Genomic DNA, 12934 nt, shown 5'->3' on the forward strand with positions numbered 1-12934 from the left:
AAGAGACCTGTTTTATTGTGTTAATGTTGTCATTTTGAGCTAAAAATAAATGGCTAAATGATTTTTGTTTCCCATGTCTTGATATCACAAAGAATACGCATCTACTTAAATCAAATTCAAGTCAAATGGTTAAAAAAATAATTTCACACACAAAAAAAGAGCTAAAAAATTCACCACACTGGGAAGCGTGAAGACAACTGGGTTGCACGGCCCTGGCCATGAGGTGTTCCTTATTTATTTCTCAGGGAGTTGGCAACCCTACTCGGGAGGGTTCCTCCGGGGTTTTTACACAGCTGAATAAACGTTGAATAGAATACTGTTTAAACAGAAGTGTGAGACGGTCGAGAGTCAGCGCCCTGTTATATTTTAGATAGCAGGGAGCAGAGCCTCAGGTGGAAGCAGCCTCTGAATTTGGACACCCTCGCTGTTTCCGGGCCTGCCAATAATAACGGTGACATTTAACGTATTTTATCCGATAAATAAACACTGTAAAATTTATTTATCAACCCCCCAACAGCCTTTTTGAATGTCTCCCTAATTCTGAGGTCTCAAGGTTGGCAAGTATGGCCACAACACCTCACTTTTTGCCACATGTATCGCAAACCACGTCTCGGCTGTTTGTGGATGTAAAATATGTCCGCAAATTACTGCACTTACGCTCAGCCATTGTTGTGAGTGCGCAAGCCAGCGGCTGCGAGACATTTATACAGCCATATTTCGCACATGACTATGAAAGGCGGAAGAGGAAGTAGTTCCTTTGAAAGTAGACAATCCGAATGTTATAGTTTCTTTCCACTGTGTTCCTGTTAATGATGAAGTACAAATTCACTCTAAACTACTAAAATATCGATATTTTAATGTGAGAATCGATTCTAGAACATAAATGATTGGTATCGGAGGAATCGATATTTCAGGATCGATCCGCACATCACTAATGAGTACGCGCAGTTCGCGTACAACGTACTAGGAAGTAGGAGAAGTGCGGAAGTGAGAGGCTTGTGAAATGGGACGGTCTAGCCGTCGTTGCGCTGCTAAGGCTGCCTAGCAACCACGATACTAACCGCGAGAAACGTTTCATACAGCATTGTGTGACAGAAGTGAAGGATAGAAAATGTTTTGTTGTTCATGCATGTTTTATGACATCACTTTGATTAGTTGAGTATCTGAGGCTGAGACCACGGGACTGTAAAACATGATTGTTGGGCTTCATTTTTGTACTGAGCAGTCATTTCAAGATTAGCAAGTAAATAACAATTAGCTAATGTTGTTCATGAGACTAAAATCATCTCAGTTTGGTAATGTAAATATAATATGGCCAATATTATAGTTATTGTCAGATTATTATGATATATATTATATATATTACAGGATATATTGCAGCAGTGAGCCTGAACTCTGTCAAATACTGAGCTTCAGTAAAGATTCAAGTTAAATTTCCAATCACCTTAAATCTTCATTAAAAGACAAGTATCTTTTACAGTGTATATATAGATGTATTATATATATGAGACAAATATTGTTCTTTTAATATGTTGGCATTACTAAATTTGGCCCAATGCTTACATATATGTGTAAAAGAAAATGTACGAGCTGTGAAAACTGTTTCTGATCGAATGAAGAGTACTGATATATTAAGTATTCCTTTATTGGGTGAGAAAATCAGACCATGTCATAACTGCTTTAAGTCATACAGAATAGATATCAGAGCCTTAAACAGGCTGACTTCTGCTAAATGGGTCAAACTGGGCAGAAAGTATACAAACACACAACATCCTTATAGAATATGATGTAACACTATATATCAACTTACCTCAGAATATATAAAGCATATAAACAATTACAGCAATATGATGCAACAAACACAGCAGTACTACTAATCCAAAATACTCAAAGCTTCATAGAACTGAAACAAACATTTATTTTTAGGTCCATTCTGCTGCTGATACATACTTTAGGTTTCTGAATATTAAACTTGTTGCTGCCTTTCATAGTGTGTAACTTGAAGGCCCTGAGTAGGGGAGACCGGGGATAGTTGTAATGTGGGTCAGTTGTAACACTTCCATTTTCTCCAATCAGGGCTAAGTTTCAAATGATGTGACTCATTCTGTGCATGCCCAATTCAGTTCTGCTATCACGTGAAAAATCAGCACATTTTGTCAAACACAGACAATTTAACACGAAAAAAAGTAATTTGTATGCCAAAAAGTAAGTTTTTCTACTTTATTTCAATTTCTAATAGCATTATCTGCTTTGCAGTTAAACTCATCAAACTTAAATTATGTTATTTGTATGCCTATGGGGATATATTCTGTGTAGGTCTTTAGTGCTAATGTTTTAGCCGTTGGCTGTAATGTTAGCTAGTTCATGGCTATAGGAGTCTGGGTCAGTTGTAACAGCAACAGTCTGGGTTAGTTGTAACAATAATGCAGATGTTACAACTTACCACACTATTACTTTAACTTATATTAAACAAGTTGGGGCAAAGACATCAGCAGAGAGAGGTTCACTGGTCGCATTTGTATATGCGGTTAATGCCATTGGCAACACAATTCCTCCACTGTTTGTGTTCCCACACATACATTATGCAGACCACTGTGTAAGAGATGGACCAGTAGGAAGTATTGGTAGTGGAAATAAATCAGGATGGGTGCAAGAAACAGATTTCCTCATCTTTCTGAAGCACTTTGCAAACCACACCAAGGTAAGCCATGATAAAAAGTAATGGAATTGCGATGCTGGTGAACAACTACATTTTTTCAGCTTCATTGTTATGTTCAAAATTGGTGCAAGACTTGTAGGTTATAATGCCCACTGAGCCAATGAGGCCAAACTCAAGGAAGACCAACCAAAATTAATGAAATATTCAGTTGCAGAAAATTCCATAATTTGTCTTTTTTGGGGGGTTGGAATATGTTCAAAAGCTAGATTTCTGCATTCTGTCTCACACACACACATAGCTACATAAATGGCTCTAAGTGCATTCATGTGTTGAATAAACAAAGATTACATGTTAATGTTTTGTTAGTGGCAGCACGGTGGCACGGTGGTTAGCACCGTGCCACCGTGCTAACCACCGTGAAGGTCCTGAGTTCAATTCCAACATCAGGCTGGGGTCTTTCTGTGTGGAGTTTGCATGTTCTCCCCGTGTTTGCGTGGGTTCCCTCCGGGTACTCCGGCTTCCTCCCACTGTCCAAAGACATGCAGCTTGTGGGGATAGGTTAATTGGATAATCCAAATTGTCACTAGGTGTGAATGTGCGAATGAATGTGAGTGCGAATGGTTGTCTGTCCCTGTGTGTTGGCCCTGCGACAGACTTGCGACCTGTCCAGGGTGTACCCCGCCTCTCGCCCTATGACAGCTGGGATAGGCTCCAGCGCCCCCGCGACCCTGAAAAGGATAAGCGGAAGTGAATGGATGGATGGATGGATGGATGTTTTGTTAGTACCCTTATTTCATTGTGTTACATTTCACCCCAGGATATGTTACAACTAACCCAGACTATGGGGTTAATTGTAACATTTCACTCTTTGTGTTTGAGGGCATATCATGCAGTGGGTAATTGTGCTGCAGAGAAAATAGCTGCACTATTTAATAGCTGAGACATGTAAATACTTTGCATTACATTTTGAATCCACTACCTTAAAAGAGCTCTAATTTACAGACAGAAATGTCAAAAATGTTACAACTATCCCTGGTCTCCCCTACTTTCTCCCACACTGAAAACACTGGAATGATAAAATTATTTGAACATTACCTAATAAGACTGATTCAGGACAGACAGTTAGTTATGTTAAACTTTTCTAGCAGTCCTTCACAAACAGGGAACAGTCTGTCTATTCTCTCCATCTGTCAGCTGCTGCTGGCTCTTCCTCCTCCTCTTCCTCACACACTGCTGAGTTTGTCCTGGTGGATCATCAGGGGTGCAAAGCCTCACAGATGATGTGCAGCAGTGGGTCCCTCAGTCTGTCCTCACTCTGGACACTTGCAGTTGTCACACATGGAAATCAAATGTGTGATAAGCTGCAGGATTCAAACACAAGTGTAACTTATAAATACACGTTCATGCTTTTATTCCACAATCAGAGAGAAAGAAACAGAGAGAGAGTGCAGGACAGACAGACAGGTGACAGTCTCAGGTGTATACACTGCTACAAAACAGCACAAGAGAAGGAGGATTTAGTGTTTGTGTTATTACGAGTGCTAAACAAGAAGAGTTCCCAGATGGTACAGTGGACACATGTGTGGCTGCTGTGATTAAAGCATCTTTCTTTCAGCTTAACGAATGAATCGTCAGCTCGTTCAAACACACGTTAAAGTCCGTTTGGCTCGACACCACCGAACAGAGGCAGCAATATAACATAGCTAACATTAACAGTGCAGTGACTCCTGCTTGTGCCGTGATATTCAGGACTGCAAACCGAGCAGCATCACTGACTTTCAGCTTGTTGTGTTTGTGGATATAGGACTGACTTTAATTATCCATAAAATCATCACATTCTCTGTAAGATTAAGGTCAACTATATATATATTTAGAAGTGGCTTTAAAACCAAGTTAACGCTGCAAGTACAAACATTACTAATGTCACACAACTTTGCCGACATGTGGCCAACAGTAATGTTTTAATGTTCTTCATTATTACACATTCGCACATAAATAAGTTACATAATATTCAGTACTTACTTTTGACAGTTCACTCTTCGGCCGCTCCCTTCTGCCTTCTGCCATATTTTGCGGCAAAATTATCCACACCCACCGCCGCGCTATGAATTGTGGGATATATGGGACCACGAAGCGTGCACCGGACCTCGCTTGATATTTGGGGAACGACGGCGCATTTGGAGTATGCATTTGAAGTACACTTCAAATTGGGACAGCCGTCGTCGCGTGGCGGTGACGTAATCGCACTTAATATTGCGTACTTCAAGCGTGCAGACCCTGAATTGGGACACAGCCATAGACTGCCACTCAGCCATACTTGTTTTACACCGCTGCCTTATGAATACTCCACATTTTATGTTTCTGTTTCCTGCTTTCTAAGTTATCATCTTATGTTTTCTCCCAATCCTTGTCACAGTATTTGATCGGGGCTGTGACACTGTCTTAACTATGTGTTGAAAGGCACCATTTATATCTATATGCCATTAAAAGAGTCATTAAACAATCAAAAACTATAAACTTCTGTAAAATGTAACGCACTAAAAATTCAATCTACAAAAGCAATGTGGCCACGTCATTGGAAAACCTGCTCAGCAATGCAGTTTTCTAATCAACTGATTATGTAATGACCACACAGACAATATTAAGAGGTTTAGTTGTTGAGAGCAAATATGGAACTGAACATAAAGCAACAGAGCTCTGGTGTCACATGTCGAAAACTAAGCCCAGTCAACTTCATCTTTTTTAAGAGCATTTTTCACACAACAGGTTTAAAAAGATTTTGATGATTCTCATTTATAGTCATAACATCGCCAATGCAAAATATGTACAAAACATTATCTATGTAATTATACAGCATAACAAAAAGAATGTTTGAATTTGATAAAAAGTAGAAGTCAATGCTCTAGTTCCACATTTTGTGATTTTATTTTATTTTTTTAAAGATACAGAAACTGAAAGCACTCAATAGAAAATTAAAAGTAAATGTTCTGAGTCTATACAACTGTATACAAAAACATTTGAGTAATTGCTAATAACTCTTTGGATTGGAAAAAGAAAACTACCCCCAGCGATGCTAATAAAGAAGTTACATTAAATTGTATTGTAAACAGCAAGAGAGACAAAATGTATTTGATTAACTGAAAACTTAAGCAACAATAACACTTGTGACAGCATGTTTTGCCTGTGTTTGTGTGTCAAGCCATGACACGTTACCAGGCCATTCAAACTCCCACAATTCACAGGAAACATGACGCATGCACGGAAATATTACAGACAAAAACTTAAAACGTGTCACACAGTAGAAATAAATTCTTTATTTACACATAAAACTGGCAGTACACAGAGAGACAAGCGTTTCACTGTTCCCTGACTGTACGACACACAAAAAGTAACATAGGACAAATATATCAGATATATAAAATCTGAAAAATTACTTTAAAAGACCTAAAAATCTAAGACACAAAACTATTCCTCCCAAACAAATTATTACATATTATTCTTTCAGCTCTAATTTTGCAGTTTCCTGGCGATCCATTATGTAACAGCTAGGCCACCATTTGATAATCTGGTTGTGTGTAAGAAAAAACAACAACAACAGAAACTGGTTTACAGGTTGGAGGCTTTAGTCATGGTAGTCCCTCCTTGTGGGCTTATTGTTGGGCACTGGTGGTCTATCACGGTCCCGATCATCGTAGCGGTTGTCATCACGACGACGGTCTTGGTAGCGGCGATCATCATCGTAGCGCTCACGACGGTCGTCGTAGTCGCTGCGGCGGTCGTCGTAGTCGCGGCGGCGGTCGTGGTAGTCGCTGCGGCGGTCGTCGTAGTCGCTGCGGCGGTCATCGTAGTCGCTGCGGCGGTTGTCGTAATCGCTACGGCGGTCGTCATAGTCGCTGCGGCGGTCGTCGTAGTCGCTGCGGCGGTCGTCGTAGTTGCGGCGATCCGGATCACTTCTTTCCTCATTGCGTTCAGTCCTCTTTACACTCGAGTCCTCATAACTGTCCTTCCCCTGGACTTCAACACGTCGACCCTCACCGTTTCTATCCGGCTCCTTGTCGTGGTACTCCTCCCCCTCATGATCTCTAGAAAGTGGAAACAACACCCGCACACAATCAGTGCAGTCAAAAGCATCCAATGAACAGATAATATTCACTCACAGAAAAAATAGAATTTAAAAAAAAAAAAAAAAATCACAAAAGTTCTGTGAATGTACTTGTCTAACGAACGGAAGTTGGTTTTTTTTCTGACGCTCAGATGAAGAAATCATATGGACTTTGAATTCAAAATTCATATGGCACAGTGCAAAAAAAACAAAACAAAAAAACAAAAACAAAAAAAAACAGGCACCCCCCCTTTGTCTCCTCTCCATTTCGTTAGACTTCGTTCTTGTCATCATTAATTAACTATGAAGTTAATTTAAAAACACAAAGGGATTTTTTTGTCCCCTGCATGCTCAGGAATAATGGCAACTTCCTTTGATTACAGCCATACGAATAGGTCCCTGTACACCACAGACATGGTATGTGCACATTTTGTTCTTTTTTTCATGAAAAAAGATTGTATTCTTAAAATCCCACAAAATATTCAGTTCTGTCAGCATGAGTGCCTCTGTGTTGATTGCTTGTATTAATAAGAGGATGGAACGTTACCCCATTTCATATTCCTCATCTTTGTTCTTCTTCCTGCAACAGCAGCAACAGATGATGATGATGAGGATGAGTAGAATCAGGCCACCGACAGCTGCACCAATTATTGCTGGACTGGAAGCAATGTTCATGGATGCTGCAGGGTTGAAGACAGACATGTTAGGAGGGGGAACAACACCGGGGTGTGCGTCATAATTTGAGTAAAGATTTATTTACTTAAAAAAGACAAATAACAAGAACAACAACAACAAAAAAGAAAAGCCTTTTCTCTATTAAATGTTTCTCTTACGTGGCATGACCGCAAGGGTGAGGTTGCAGGTAGCAAAGCGGATCTTGTTCCGTGATGTGCAGATGTAGTATCCTGATGTATCTTTGGAGATATTATAGAGAGACAGGATGCCGTCCTCTGAAACACAAAGAATTAGTCACATATACTGAAGGTACATATAACTGCTCCATGCTTCTTCTTTTTTTATTTCATATGCAGAAAAAATAAAATCCTGAGTTTTCTGAATAGTATGTTCAATAATCAATAATTGCAGGGTGTGACGTCAGATGTGCAGTTTGTCTGCTAGTATCATTGTGCAACTGCCTTTCCTCTCTGTCACTTCCTAAAAACAAAATAGTCCCTAGCAAGTCTCGCTTTATAAATGAGAACAGACTGCGGCAGAGAGTAAATATTTATGAAACAATTCTGAAACTGTGGTGGCTTGTGTTGCTAGTGGTAAAAAATAAAAAAATAAAAAAAAAAATAAAAATATGAATGAAAACTTAAAAAGTTACAATGAATGAAAATATTCAAATGTTCTACTATGAAACACAGCTGCCATTGTTGTTGTAGTTCAAGTAAAAGTCCTGATTTGGGAGCATCAAACAGCACCATATGGTTCAATATTAAACCCCTAACAGTGGCTATGTGACAAAAGGTAAGGTCACTTGTACCGTTAAGTGTGGAGCATCACTCTGATAGCCACAGTGGTTCTTGCAATGATTAGTAAAACTTTATGTACTCATATGTGACATTAATTTTCCAGGATCAATGTGTCGCTTACGGTCAGTGGTTTTGGGGGGTTGAGGAACAGGCTGATTTTGCACGTTACGACGTTCCCAGCTATAGGTAGGCGGTGGAGATCCTTCTGCTGACAAACAGCTTAGGGTGATATCCTGGCCGTACTGTGCTGTTCCCTGGATCTTACAGACGGGCGTAGAGGGAGCCACTAAAAAAAGAGAAATGTAAATATAGTGTGATTTCTCTTTGACTGAATTGCTATAAAACTCCTAAGCAGTAATGGATAAAAAGGCAAGTCACACCCTGCACACGGCTGACATGTAGCAGATAGACTTTCCAGTTAACTTAACAGTCACATCTCTGAACAGTAGGAGGAAGCCCACAACAGGTGATATATTACCTAGAACCACCAAGCGCGCAGAGGCATCTTGGTTGCCTTCTTCGTCATCTGGGATCTGCACATGACACTTAAAGTCTTTGTTGTCAACTAGTGAGATGGAGGAAAGCTTTAGGTCAGCCTTTCCTTTCAGGACATCCACGTCCAGGGACACCCGACCTTTATAGGCGGGTGTGATGCCAGTTTTCTTTAAAGGATAGTAGTAAGTGAGGATCGTAGCCTGTTAGAAAATTACAGGATTAGAGAGTAATAAAAACACAAAGACATGTTCTCATGATTTTTGATCACAAATACAAAGATTAAAGGTAGATACCAACATCTTTGACATTTGCTTCCAGAGCCATAGCCGTCCATGTGATGACAACTGCTTCGGCAGTGTTTATGTTAATTGCAGATTTAAAGGAGCAGGGCAGTGTGATGTTGTCACCTCTGGCGCTCTCATACTGAGTTTGGGGCATGGTAACGTCAATGGCACGAACACCTGTCAGCACTGTCATGGACATAAAAACAAAATCAAAGAGATCAGTATTATTCACTTGCAGTTATAAACACAGTAAGTTCTGATATTTAACCATTTGTATTCTTTGGGTCCAACCCACTCCCCTGCTGACTGTAGGAAATTGTCTTGAACATTTGTGTTTAAAAAAAAACCCATAGGGTATGTTACAACTACTTCCTGAGTGTCAGCTCAACTTTGGAGCCAGTTTCATATGCAAATGATAAACGAAAAAGACAGAGAAAGAGATATATTCTGTGTGGTTTCCAAATCCCATTTCTACTTTATTTGATCGCACTTAAATATAGTACTTTAAAAGACATTCAGCAATAATAATGATGACTACGGGCTTCTTGGGCCCGCTCCTCTTTTTTAATACGCGACCCTGACGGTGCACAAACAGGTGTGGCAGGTCGGTGAGGCCCAGAGGAAAGAAATGTTTATTAAAAGAAAAAAAATACTCACCCATACACAGAATCGTCCAGTACAAAATCCTCTTCTCCATGGCAAACACTTACTGTTCAAACTAACCCCCACCGACGGCTCAGTATCTACTTATTTCCTTTATAAGAAAAATGAGAAACCAACACACACGCATCGAAACCCGACAGCCCCGTAAAGAATGATCCGCCAGCAGCCCAACCTTGACTGGTAGCGCTCCCTGCCAATCGCGTCGCCTTTGGAGGTTCAGGTGACGTTTCTGTTCCGCCCACCTAACGTGTTTTAGCTTGTCCTTTGCTCCAGCATACCTGCTTTTTCGGGGATATTTCATTAATTAGATTCGGCTTTTCAGGATTTAAGAACAAGTTTATTCCCACCACAGGTCTCATTTTAAAATTAAACATGCCAAATTTTGACATTTGGACCTCGAAATCTTTAGTTCATCTTGTGGAGGGCACAAAAAATGAAAAGAATCACATTTTACTTAAGTATTTAAGTGTCTCTTTTATTTAGCTTGGTTTCTTTTGGAACATTCGGTTTTATTTCGTAAGAATGAGAAAAACGAGGTACGTTTAAAACGACAGAGAATAGCAAACACAAGACAGTCTGACTAGGCGGGGCGGGTGTGTGTTCCCAAGGAAAAAGCAACCATCAACACCACCAGTGGTTGTTTCCTTGTCAGACTGGTTTGACGAGGTGCTATCACCTAAACACACACGCAAAGGCGCAACGCAGAAACTGAAGCCAAGGGTGTTGTCATCTTAAAATGTCCGATTTTAAGATATTAATGCCCATACGGTAAAAAAATACATTTTTCCTGGCCAAAATATATTTCAAATATATGGTAAATATATGTTGTATTTGTGATGCTCAAAATATCAGAATATATTTTGGAATTTGAAAATATATTTTTTTCAAACCAAAATGCATTTCAAAAGATATTTCAGAGTGAAGAAAATACATTTTCAACCTTACAGTAGAATGTATATCAAAGTATCCTTTATTTAAAATGTATTTAGTGCAATAATGATGATGAAATAATAATAATAATACTAAAAGTAACAACATGTTTTATGTACATCTGCAAAAAACAGTTGGATTCAAACAAAACAGAGTCAAAGGTTTAGCAAAAATTTGGTTGTTTATTCATTTGCTTACAGTATTTCACATTACACAATATCTCACTATAATGTAGCGTTCGCTTGACTTTGAAATTATCTGTCAGTGATACAGTAAACAAGATACAACAACTGCTATGTACACTTTAGTTTTTGACAATATATACAATATAGTACTTAAAGGAACACACTCCACTTTTTTTGGAAATAGGCTCATTCTCCATCTCCCTCAGAGTTAAAAATGCAGCTTCTTCTTTCTAGATCTTTACGTTAATAGGGCTCTGGAGCGTGATCTTACTGGATGGGGCGTAGCCAGGATTTTTCATTGAGGCGCCATATTAGCAGGCCAAACAAATGCTTGCTGTGTGGTTGGTTGAAAATGGGCTCTCTTTTCATTGTTTCCTCACCTGGAAGCATCATGAGGGAGCTTATGTGTTGGATGTTACCAAAAGAAGGCGTCTAGCCTGGATAGCAGCTGTGAGACGAGCTGATATTCAGTTCTCTACCATCCACAGATATCTGTTGGTGTGCTGCTGACTCCAAAGGAGTTGAGTTTCCTAAGGAGGTATAGCCATTGGTGGCACCTCCTGAGCATCTCCTCCGTGTTGGCAGAGAATTTCAGGAGGTTGTCAAAGATAGTTCCCAGGTATTTGTACTCCTCAACTACCTCCACTGGATTCCTGTGGATGATGGTGACGACTGAAGCAGCCAGATCCCTCTGCCTACTGGAGAAGGTCACCACCATCTCTTTGGTTTTGCTCATGTTCAGTTCAAGTTTGGAGCTGTCACGCCACTCTACAAACTCCTGAGGAGTGGGCCCGTGGTGTTGTGAGGGGCCTGACAGCAGTGACAGGAGAAGTCTGTCGTCAGCATATTTCACCAGGTGACAGTTGGGCTGTGTGGATCTGCAGTCATCCGTGTAGAGGATGAAGAGCAGGGGGGAGAGCACACACCCCTGGGGGGAGCCAGTGGAGGTGGAACGTAGACCGGAAAGAGAGTTGTTGACCAAAACTTTCTGAGTCCTGTTGGTCAAAAAGTCCAATATCCACAGGATTAGATGATCATCCAGGTGAAATCAGGTGGAAAGTTTAGTGGTCAGGATCGGAGGCTGCAGCGTGTTGAACGCTGATGAGAAATTAGCAAACAGAAGTCTGGCGGAGGAGTCAGGGAGTTCTAGATTACTTTTTGTCAGCCTGGCTACAGTGCTGAAGAGAAACCTAGGGTTGTTCTTGTTTTCTTCAATCAGTGATGAACAGTAAGATATTCTGGCTTTGCGGAGGGCTTTCTTACAAAGCAGCAAAGTGTAACTCCAGGCTAAATGATGATCTTCTAAATTTGTGACACGCCATTTCCAGCTTACGAGTTATCTGCTTTAGGCTGCGTGTTTGAGAATTATACCACGGAGTCAGGTACTTCTGATTTGAAGCCTTATTTTTCACAGGAGCTACAGTATCCAGTGTCATATGCAGTGAAGAGGCAAAATCAGTTCACCTATATATTGTGTATTGTGTCTTAATGAAGTGTTCCCTGGTGTTTCCTAGTTGCAGTGTGTGTTACTATCAGTAAGTTTGGTAGTTCATGAAATAGAAGAGCTTCTGTTCCTGTAATATTGAATGTTGTTTTAAAAGGTGTCCAAAACAGAAAATAAAGTATTTCAAAAGACAAGGAGTATATCACAATGAATATATAATTTGAATTTATACAATTTAATTAATTCCAGTGTTAGCAGTTAAATGTTATGTATTTAGTACCAAATCACAACAGCAGTCGCCTAATGACACTTTATGTTACTGGGTAAAAACACAACAATAATACAAAGAAAACCCCAACAATTTAATTACCCCATATGAGCTAACAATTAGTGAGAGTGGGAAGGAAAAACTCCATTTGAAGAGGCAGAAACATCTGGCAGAAACAAGCTCAAGGAGAGACAGCCATCTACTGTGACTGGCTGAGGTTGATGAAAAGGAGACAGGACAACATATACACTGTGCAAGAGAGCAAGAGATACATACTAACTAATGATTAAATGCAAGTCAGTGAAGACAAGCAAATATGGCTGAAATATGCTGTCTCTTTATAGTCCCTGTCATGACTTTCTCAGCAGCACTTTTGATCCATTAATATTAAACAATTATTGATGCAGCAGATTGAGATGAAACTTGGCC

General features: G+C 40.0%; 1 protein-coding gene across 1 annotated transcript; it reads right to left on the bottom strand.

The window, feature by feature from the left end:
* Positions 1–5953: 5953 nt before the first annotated feature.
* On the bottom strand, positions 5954–9847 carry gpa33a (glycoprotein A33 (transmembrane), paralog a). Its single transcript, XM_087844598.1, has 7 exons — positions 9673–9847; positions 9029–9201; positions 8715–8931; positions 8358–8522; positions 7595–7711; positions 7309–7441; positions 5954–6741 (listed from the first exon to the last, which is right to left on the bottom strand). Exons 1-7 carry the CDS (start codon positions 9710–9712, stop codon positions 6282–6284), a joined length of 1305 nt encoding a protein of 434 aa, XP_087700724.1. The 5' UTR covers positions 9713–9847; the 3' UTR covers positions 5954–6281.
* Between the last annotated feature and the right edge of the window lie 3087 nt (positions 9848–12934).

This window comes from Neolamprologus brichardi, chromosome 1, assembly GCF_056152115.1.
Source record: "Neolamprologus brichardi isolate AB-2024 chromosome 1, ASM5615211v1, whole genome shotgun sequence".
Classification (NCBI taxonomy): domain Eukaryota; kingdom Metazoa; phylum Chordata; class Actinopteri; order Cichliformes; family Cichlidae; genus Neolamprologus; species Neolamprologus brichardi.

Excerpts from the sequence above, each read along its gene's own strand:
- gpa33a (XM_087844598.1), bottom strand. The coding sequence starts at position 9,712 with ATGGAGAAGAGGATTTTGTACTGGACGATTCTGTGTATGG. Across the intron at positions 9,202-9,672 it reads CTGGACGATTCTGTGTATGG|TGCTGACAGGTGTTCGTGCC; the intron begins GTGAGTATTTTT and ends TGTCCATGACAG. Across the intron at positions 8,932-9,028 it reads TGGAAGCAAATGTCAAAGAT|GCTACGATCCTCACTTACTA; the intron begins GTTGGTATCTAC and ends ATTTTCTAACAG.